The sequence below is a fragment of the Columba livia genome, chromosome 21, assembly GCF_036013475.1.
Source record: "Columba livia isolate bColLiv1 breed racing homer chromosome 21, bColLiv1.pat.W.v2, whole genome shotgun sequence".
NCBI lineage: Eukaryota > Metazoa > Chordata > Aves > Columbiformes > Columbidae > Columba > Columba livia.
This window is the reverse complement of record NC_088622.1, coordinates 7,324,817-7,334,627: the sequence shown is the minus strand read 5'-3', so window position 1 is coordinate 7,334,627 and position 9,811 is coordinate 7,324,817. Positions and strand designations below refer to the sequence as shown.

Genomic DNA, 9,811 nt, shown 5'->3' with positions numbered 1-9,811 from the left:
TGCCTGAGGACGGGACAAAAGCCAGTGTCACTCCCGTGTTCAAAAAGGGCAAGAAGGACAACCCAGGAAACTAGGGGCTAGTCAGCCTCACCTCCATCCTTGGAAAGGTGATGGAACAGCTCATTGTGAATATCATGTCCAAGCCTGTGGAGAAAAAGAAGGTTATCAGGAGCAGTCAGCATGTGTTCACCAAGGGGAAATCATGTTTGACCAACCTGGTAGCCGTCTGTGATGATATGACTGGCTGGGTAGACAAGGGAAGAGCAGTGGACGTTGTCTACCTCGACTTCAGCAAGGCTTGTGACACCGTCTCTCACAACCTCCTCATAGGCAAGCTCAGGAAGTGCAGACTGGATGAATGCATGGTGAGATGGATCATGAACTGGCTGGATGGCAGAGCTCGGAGGGTTGTGGTCAATGGTGCAAAGTCTGGTTGGAGGTCTGTAGTTAGTGGGGCCAGTACTGGGTCCAGTCCTGTACAACCTGTTCATCAATGACCTGGCGGAAGAGACTGAGTGCACCCTCAGCAAGTTTGCTGATGATACCAAACTGGGAGGAAGGGTTGCTACTCCAGAAGGTTGTGCTGCCATCCAGCGAGACCACGACAGGCTGGAGGACTGGGCAGACAAGAACCTGATGAAGTTTAACAAGGACGAGTGTATTGTCCTGCACCTGGGGAGGAACAACTCCAGGCACCAGTACAGATTGGGGGGACCTGCTTGAAAGCAGCTCTGCAGAGAAGGACCTGGGAGTTCTGGGGTCCAACAGGTTGACCATGAGTCAACAATGTGCCCTTGTGGCCAAGAGGCCAATGGTACCTGCGCTGCATTCAGAAAAGTGTGGGCAGCAGGTCAGGGAGGTTGTTCCTCCCAGTCTGCTCTGCCCTGGGGAGGCCTCATTTGGAGTTGCTGGGTCCAGGTCTGGGCTCCCCAGTTTCAGAAGGACAAGGAATTACTGGAGAGAGTCCAGCGAGAGCTACAAAGATGCTGAGGGCTCTGGAGCATCTTTGTGATGAGGAGACACTGAGAGAGCTGGGGCTGTTGAGCTGGAGAAGAGAAGCTGAGAGGGATCTGATCAATGGATCAATATCTCAGGGTGGGTGTCAGAGGATGGACCAGACTCTGTTCAGTGGTGCCCAACGCCAGGGTGAGGGGCAACGGGCACAGACTGAAACACAGGAGGTTCCATCTGAACATGGGGAGAAACTTGTTTGCTGGGAGGTGCCAGAGCCTGGCCCAGGCTGCCCAGAGCGGGTGTGGAGTCTCCTTCTCTGGAGACATTCAAGGCCCCTGGACCCACCTGTGTGATCTGCTCTGGTGAACCTGTGTGAGCAGGTGGGTTGGACTACGTGGTCTTCAGAGGTCCCTTCCAACCCTAACAATTCTGTAATTCTGTGATTCTTAGTAACTAACTGTAGCCCTCCTCTTTTCTGCTGGTATCAGGAAGATTGTTTGGTGGGTGTCTGTTGTTACTCCAAAGCCACCACACTCCAGGATGCGTTTACAGATTCAAGGACCTGACTTTGATGGGCAGAACTGAGCTGAATGAGGCATCTTGATGTTTCTCCATCTGTGAGACGTTATCATTGTTCTGGATAAGATTGAAAGTCACAGAGAAATAGATTTGATTCGTGGCATCCTTTATCCTTAGTGACACTTCCTGCACCTTTCTGTGTGTCCATTTTAATGCAAAAAGCTGCAAGATGACATTTTATGTGTAATTACCTGCAGGCACAACCTGTGTTCCTTTGCCTCAGTCCGTTGCTACTGTCTTAGTCCCTAGAGTCCCCAGAGGAGAGAAATGACTGGCCAGCAATCACAGAATCACAGAATGTTTGGGGTTGGAGGGGACCTCTGGAGATCATCCAGTCCAACCCACCTGCTAAAGCCAGAACACCTAGACCAGATCACAGATTTGGGTTTTTTTCTATCTCCTTCCAAATCTCTTTCTTTCTCACAGCTCTGCTGGAAGTGGCCAGAAACCTGAGTACATTTCCCATATGGAAACTGAGCTTCAGATGTTGTGGTAAATCAATCTCTACCATTTATTTATTGTAGGCCAGAATGTTTTGCCAGTGTGTGTGTCATGACGAGTTTCTCAAAATGGGAGACACTCATAAACCTGCCTGGGTGTGACTGACCTACTCTGCTAATTAGTAGGTAACCGATAGTCCACTGAGGTTTTATTATAGGTCAATAAAGAGCCTAGATTAATGGATTACCAAGAAAATGTTGTGTGAAGTCTTTATAAAGCTCCAGCTCTGCACTGGGAGCGTAGAGCTCTGACTGCTCACCAGTCTGAGTGCTAAGACGAGAGAAAGTCTTAGAGACACCAAAGAAAGACCAAAGCCAGAGAAAATAAAATATATTCAGTTTAGGAAAGGCTATACTTTGCAGGCACTATGAAAGGCTCTATTTCCTTTACGGTCTTTGCAGTCCTTTTACTGGTGCACAGCTCCCAGGAAGTCTATGTTCAGGTGAGTTTTCTGCTCTTTAATTTGTTGTTATCACAAGTTCAACAAAGTACTGATATTATGTGAAGTGTTGTGGCTGCAACAGGGATCTTGAACTAAACTCCTAGACCTGAATTTTTGCTTTGCTCTGCCTTGATATCCAACTTCATCTTCCTACAGTTTAGTTTTTCTTTCTGTAAAATGATGCAGATATTAATAACATGCTGCTGCAATTTAATTAACTTCAGCAGCCCTTTTCCTGCTCTGATATCCCTTTCTGACTGAGGCATTGCATTTCCAGAGTTTTCTTTTGTACATAACCCTACGTGTTTTGAAGCTGCAAGAACTAGGGAACTGCAAGAACTCTATGAAAATGATCTGCAAGCTTATGTGTTGGAGACTACACACATCTCACATAAAAAAAAAGGTGAAAGAAATGCTTAGCTGGATCCAGTGAAATATCAGTAGGCAGATAAGCTATTAGAGGAGGCTATATCAAATTTTCCAAAATACGCAGCACCTACGACTGATATTGTATGCAACATGAAAGCCGTTAAGAAGGTACTTCAGTGTTCTTGCCTGTTCTTATGAGTGTGTTGGATCTGTCTGCACTCATTCCTAGAAGCAGCTCGGGAGATTTCAGTTTGGTTGCAATGTAAATACCTTCCTCAGAGTATCAAGAGAACTAATACTCCTTAAACAATTATGTGCTTTCTTTATATTTGCGCAGTAGATTTCCAGGGATAAGGTACTATCTTTGTGACTTGAAACATCTTGTTTTTCTCCTTTGGATGTCAGAGATATACAGAGACAGCAGGTTTAAGCTATTCCTTTATTTCTAACCATCCTTTAACATTTAGATTCTCCAGGGGAACAGATAGCTTCGTGCTGAATGAAAAAATAAAAAAAAAATAACTAAATGAGAATAGCTCTTTCTAGGTTGGGTAAAAGTGTAGGAAGTACAGCTCTGGAGCTTTGGTTCCCATTTCTAGTTTGAAGTCTTATCTCATTAATAATTAAATCTGTGTTTCCTCCCATATATGTGCAGTGTGCTCTGCACGTGTGTTGCACTCCTTTCACTTGTTCTACTTAAGGTCCCTAAGGTCTGACTAATTACTTGGTGCACAAAGCTGGCTTATGCTCTTGTTTTCTGAAACTCTTCCCAATTCTATCCTCTCTTGTAGTATGTCAGAAGTATTTCATTTAACAAAATGTTTTGCAAAGCAGAAGTGAATTTCATTTCATTCATGTCATGTTTTTGAAGACTGATTATCACTATCTCAACCCTTTTCATAACAGATCTTGGATTAATATTTCTGTGATAAAATCTCTTAGTTCAGCAACACAGTATGCACTTGGAGCTTGGAGGGAAGATACTGCTCAGCTTGAGCTCTCTCTAATCTTTCTTAACTGATGTGGGGGGCGGGGGGGGTGTTTCATGTTTTTGTTGTTCTGTTGTTGTTTTTTGTCACCAGGACATACACGTCTCAGGGTTAATTCCTACTTTATGGTTTCTCTGAAACTGTATCCATGGAAATCCATCCTTTTCTAGTTCTCTTTTATGCTTCTGAGGTCTGTGACCAATAACTGAATGTAGAACTGCATTTATACAGGAAAAATTAATAGGCAACCATGGTGGATAAATTAACCTGTGTAAAATCATAAACCGATTGTAAGTAGAAAAGAGTTTTACTTTGTTAAGCAAATGCATAAATGCATGGCTGGAGTTTATCTGGATGGGAATTTTTAATTCTTTAACACCAAAATTCTGTGATTCTGCAAAAAAAATCCCAAGAAACCAAAACCAGCTACCGCTCCCCCCATCTCGCACTATCCAACACTGGGCTAATGAGACTATGGCACCAGTGGCAATACTTGGTCTCATGCTCTGTCAGCCACTTCACTTTATTTCCTTGAATGAGTAGGTGTTACTTGATCATCCTACTGACTACATGTTGGTCATTCAAACAGTTTAAAACACATGCTAAAGATCAATTTGAAAATGTTGTTTTCTCTTCTAGGCCAAAATCTGATTATCTGCAGACATTCACAGACTTTATGCACATAGCTTAACAGTTGCAACACCTGCAATTTAAGTTTATGACCTCAACGGTGGGATTCACTTGAAACTAAGTGGATGACTGTTAACAGGCACACAGTGTCTAGCAATCTAAAACATTGAGTATTAGTTCCCAGAATAATGTCCTGGCCTCCTGAAGCTTTTGATACGAGCTTTCAGTCAGAAGTGCCTCATGCTGCCAATAATTTGTGTTCCCTTAATTGTGTGGACAAGTAGTAAATTAATGGGAACTTGCCACAGTACCTTGAGATGAGGGATTTCAGCTCTTAATAATGTGTAACGTGAGGGAGTAACTCTCTTTGTGTGGTTAGAGCCTGCCACATGACAGCCAGCACTCGGAACTTCTCTACTGGTGTGTCAGAAGAAAGAAATAAATTCCCACTTACCACCATTCAACTCATGATTTTGTAAATTTCTACCACGTATTTCCCCGTCATCTCTCTTCTGGGCTGAAGATTCCCAGCCTGTACCTTTTGACCCCAGATTTCATGGGTCTCTGTCATGGGAGTGAGAAATGCACTAATTCTGCCTCCATCCACTGTGACACATGGTGACCAGCCAGCTGGGTCTCACTGCTGCTCTGAAAGGTCTTTGCCTTGAAGAGCTGGTCATTTTGCCTTTGGTCATCACTGGCTTTATCTAGGCTTTGCTTCAACATTGTCTTTTCCCTCTGCTACAGTCTTTGGGAGAGCTCGTGGTTGAAATGGAATGGATTTTTCTAATGACTGACTTCCTGATGCCTTTTTTTTCTGGTTCTGTCTACGTAGGATGGAGACTTAAAGTTCTCGCTTGAGTCTGTGAAGAAGCTAAAGGAGCTTATGGATGAGAACAGACACACTAACCCTCGCATGGTTGTTTCAATGGCTGGCTATTCTCCATGTGATGAAAAGTCTCTCCCTGAGGAGTTTCAACCTGTGTGCAAAAGAGAAGATGCAGCCATGATTTTTGAGAGGCTGTGTATGTATCTCATATTACATAGTTGCCATTTTTATCACACTTTTCAACCATAAACATTCAAATAGCAGCAAGCAAAGACATTTAATTACTGTTCTGTCACTTCTAAAGCAGCTGAGAGAGTCCGTGCTGCCTTTCTCCTGCCCCTCCTGTGAGGGTTGGACTACATTAGGTGTGAGACCCCTAAAAGAACATTCCTGCTGTGCTGAGCTTGGCTGCAGATCAGGCTGCTGTAGCCATGGAAGAGCTTCCTCGGAGGAGCTCCACAATAACTCTTGTGACTTAAAGTGAGAGCCCACAACCAAGGGTTATATCAGTCATTCTAGCTAACTACAACTTGTGAGCAGGTCTGATTGCTCTCTTCAATCAGTATAGAATAAGGTGTTTTTCCAGGTAACCTAAAAGAGGTGTAAGATCAAGTGAGATGAATCACTCTTTGACATGATCTGTCTGCAAGACACACATAACAATTCCTGAACTGGCTTCTACAGTGTCTGTTTATTTGTTTGTTTGTTTAATTTTATTATGTTGCATTTATCTACTGTTTAATATAATTAACACTGTAGGAAGAAATACTACCAATATAAGAAATGTCGTGATTCTGTAAGCCATATCTGCACCACCCTCCCACAAGATGTCCTGTTGTTCTTTTGCCTCCACATGTCCCCATTGTTTCTGCAATGAATTCAGGTTTTATTTAACTCTTTAAGCCAGATTTTTGCAAGAACTAATTTCACTTATACCAGTAACAACTTCAAAGAACATTAAAATTCATAAAAGAGTAATGGAGAGGAGTCTCCAGATCCCTTGATATGTGGCCCTATTCTCCCAGAAATTCTGTTGCCATCTCATTGAAACCATCTCTTTTCTCTCTAACAGACGTGGCAGTCCGAGAAGCTGATTTGTGTGAAATCTGTGCAAATGCTGCCTGCGCTGGTTGCTTTTGAACAACAATCTAAAGAAGATGTGTCAAGCTAGGAAGTTTCTGCATTCATATTGCAAGATCATATACTTTCACAAATCAATATTTGGGCTCCATCTCCACTACAGTCAAACTGGAGCTTCTAGCTCATGTAGACATACCAGGGGTACTCCTGGAGTGGTTGGGTCAGGTGTCACCAGCAGTGCAGTTCTGGCAACAAGGAGGCTGTAAACCTCACCTGGGAGGTTTCAGTTCTGCCTGAGTTGTGTCATATTGGAATGAAAATGTCCCGGGCACAGTTTCATTTTCCACTAGTTTGTCCGGATTGGAACAGAACGGGTGAACCTGAGCAGTTTCCTGCAGCCTTTTTAATATCTAAATCTGCCTGTGATTTGGCCTCCCCTACACATAAGACCCAGCAGCACTGGGTTATCATGTTTTCCAGCCCATGCTTTCCAGCCTGTGGGATAACTATCTCTCTACCTGTAGGTCTGCATGTGCCATGTGTATGTTTGTAACAGAACTGCAGCAAGTAACCTGGGGACAAGTTACTGGTGTTTAGCAACACTTCCATAGCCAGAAATTTCTCAATCTGTTACTTGTACTAATTATTGCCAGTTTAGGGAATGGACGTAGAGGAGCACAGGAACACTTTCTACATAGTTGTGTGGAAGCTCCCTTCTTTTGACAGATATTCATGTTCATTAAGCTCTGTTTCGGAGAAAGGAAGTCCAAACTGCAAAGCTGAAATAATTTTGAAATTAAAACATTGCCTTGTGTTTTTATTTATTGGTGGCAAGATTGTGAAGAAATGATCTGGCCATGTTTATATGCTGTATATGAAATAAAAGCTAGTAATAATTTGGGATTTTTTGTTGTTGTTGATATTTTTGCTGGGTTTTGGTGAGGGGTTTTTTTAGTGATGCTTTTAGTTTGCTTTGATCCTATATAAGGTCTTTCATGTCTGGATCTTTACTGGAATAAAATGTATCTTGTTAAAATTGTTCTGAACTTATAACAATTTGAAGTTCTTATTCCCCTTTACTTTTAACTGTTGAATTATTATATCCATTTTATATATATGGGACTCTCAACTCAGCAACCAAGTTCTCAAAAGACTGTCAATGCTATAAAGCTGAGCACTTATCCCAGGAATTAGATGCCTAAATCCAGAAGTGATGTTTAAAAAAATAATATTTGATACATAAATTCCTGTTTATTTGACAGAAGAGCTATGTGGGTGCAAAAAGGAATTCTTCACATCCAGTATGTTAGCTACTCCAGTATAAATAACATCCAACAGCAAATGCCAAAGAGAGTCTCAGAATAAGGCTCTTCCTGCTTCCTTGAAATTGGAACCACTGGAAACTGGATTCCCTGGCACAAATGGCTGCCTGGGCTTATTTTAACCCTACAGTTATTTATCTACATATAGAAATATGGCTTATTATTTTCTGTTAAATCTAACTTGATAAATCTTTAACACAACATCTTCAAGCAGCCCGTGCGGAGAGGACAGGTTGTGCATTTTGCAAGGAAGACTCTCTGGCAACAAGACTCGAGCCCAGATCCGCTGCCGACGCTGCCGTGTTCAGGTGGGGGGGGAGGGCTGGACCGGGACCCTGGGGTGTGTTCCCCACTAATCTTCTGTCCCTTTGCACACAGTGCTGTCCCATCAGCAGGAGCACCACAGACTGATTGCGGCCCAGCACTGTCTTATACCGAAAAAAGGGGGTTAAAAGAGGGACTCAGACCGCTGTTTTGCACTTGTGGGATGAGATTCCTAATGAATGAGGGATTGTACAGAAGAAGGATTGTGTCACTTCTCCTGAAGAAGGGGAGCACACAATAAATGAAATTAACTAAGAAAGCCAAAGTGGAATTCCAGTTTTGTAGCAGCCTGTAGAAAGCCTTCTGGAGAAACCAATGTTTGAGGACTGCATTTCCCAGCAGTCTCTGGAAACTGGGGCTGTGGGCACAGCACCTCAGAGCAGAGCAAATATCTCATCAGGCTCCGTTCCCAGCTCACCCACTGACCCACCGTAACCTGCACAGTCTGTGGGAAAACTACCTGCAGGGTTCACGCTTGTGCAGAAACCGCACGCTGACCTGCTGAACCGCTAATAATGTGTCAGGAGGCACACTACTTTAGTGGAGAAGATTTATTTGCTTTAAGAAGTAACACCCGTGGCAAATTCTAGAAGTGGTCCATCACAGGAAACCTGTTCTCTCCTCCTCTGACCCTGCACTCGTCAGTGCCACCTTCAAGGCCACTGTTGTAAAAAAACACAAGAGAGCGAATGAAGGAAAAACAAGATAAATATAAATGAAATATCCTCTAATTTTCATTGCCTTTATTGACAGAGGTAAGACAAGGTCTTCAGCTAACAAAAGCAGTAAGCTGCTGTCTCAGCTCAGGTATCTCACCTAATTGCACCGTTGGGTTGTAGAGGGGAGAACCATTCCAAATTGTGACATTAGCTGGTATCCTCAGGCAAGTGTCAGATACCCTGAGGTTAACAACATATTTTCAGTATATTTTGCCTCCCACAGCCTCACCTCAAAGTGTGTTCGAGGGCAAGCAAACTTAGACTGTTCGCTGATGTATGTGTAGAAATCCCTGACAGCGACCAGTGAGCAGGTGTGTGTGCAAACACGCTGCTTCCCTGTACAGCTCCGCTCCTCGTCCTGCGCTGTAGCAGACGTTCATATACAACCTTTGTGGAAAGAGAGTCTGGGCATGAGAACTACCTTGTGTCACTGCCCACATGAAAGTGCAGAAATGGCCCAGAGCCCTGGCTGGGAACTTTGTATGTTGGCATAACAGAATGAATTTTAACACGTTAGCTTGAACTGAAACCTGGGAAAAGTAACATTAAACAAGTGTTATATAAGCTCGTTCTAATCTGTTGGTCAACATAAAGAAACTCTACATAGGTGATTATTCTATTTTGAAAAAATACATTTCAAGGTAAGGATGTAACACAGCTGTGTGGCACAAACACATGGATGTCACTTAGGAAAGAATAGTCAACTGCATTACTTGCCTTTGTTCTTCTCCATTTTTATTTACAATTATCAAGGAACAGAAGTGTAATTTTTAGAGCAGGGGTTTTTGTGGACCTTTGTGATACCGGACTCTGATAGTGAAATGGTTTTTACATAAAACAAATTTGTATTTTATTTATATGAGAAGTCTGTAAAACCGCACATTGTAGAGAATGATGCTACAAACTGGTCCCAGTATCCTTGTGCACACTAAGAAATAAATAGATCTGTAACAAGAACAATAATAAAAAAGCCCTACAGATGCTTTTCAGGATCATCGCCATAACCTCAAACCACTGTGAAATGTAGTATGATACCTTAAACAGAACCAACACATAAGAATAAAAAATATTCA

At 42.8% G+C, this 9,811-nt stretch overlaps 1 protein-coding gene across 1 annotated transcript; it reads left to right on the top strand.

Moving 5' to 3' along the window:
• Nucleotides 1-2,254: 2,254 nt before the first annotated feature.
• On the top strand, nt 2,255-7,276 carry LOC102083871 (guanylin). Its single transcript, XM_065038201.1, has 3 exons — nt 2,255-2,476; nt 5,300-5,489; nt 6,366-7,276. Exons 1-3 carry the CDS (start codon nt 2,402-2,404, stop codon nt 6,431-6,433), a joined length of 333 nt encoding a protein of 110 aa, XP_064894273.1. The 5' UTR covers nt 2,255-2,401; the 3' UTR covers nt 6,434-7,276.
• The last annotated feature ends 2,535 nt before the right edge of the window (nt 7,277-9,811 follow it).

What these genes read in the sequence shown, in the direction of transcription:
- LOC102083871 (XM_065038201.1), top strand. Translation starts at nt 2,402, where the DNA reads ATGAAAGGCTCTATTTCCTTTACGGTCTTTGCAGTCCTTTTACTGGTG. An exon ending in CCCAGGAAGTCTATGTTCAG is followed by an intron (nt 2,477 to 5,299) that starts GTGAGTTTTCTG and finishes CTGTCTACGTAG; the next exon opens with GATGGAGACTTAAAGTTCTC. An exon ending in CATGATTTTTGAGAGGCTGT is followed by an intron (nt 5,490 to 6,365) that starts GTATGTATCTCA and finishes TCTCTCTAACAG; the next exon opens with ACGTGGCAGTCCGAGAAGCT.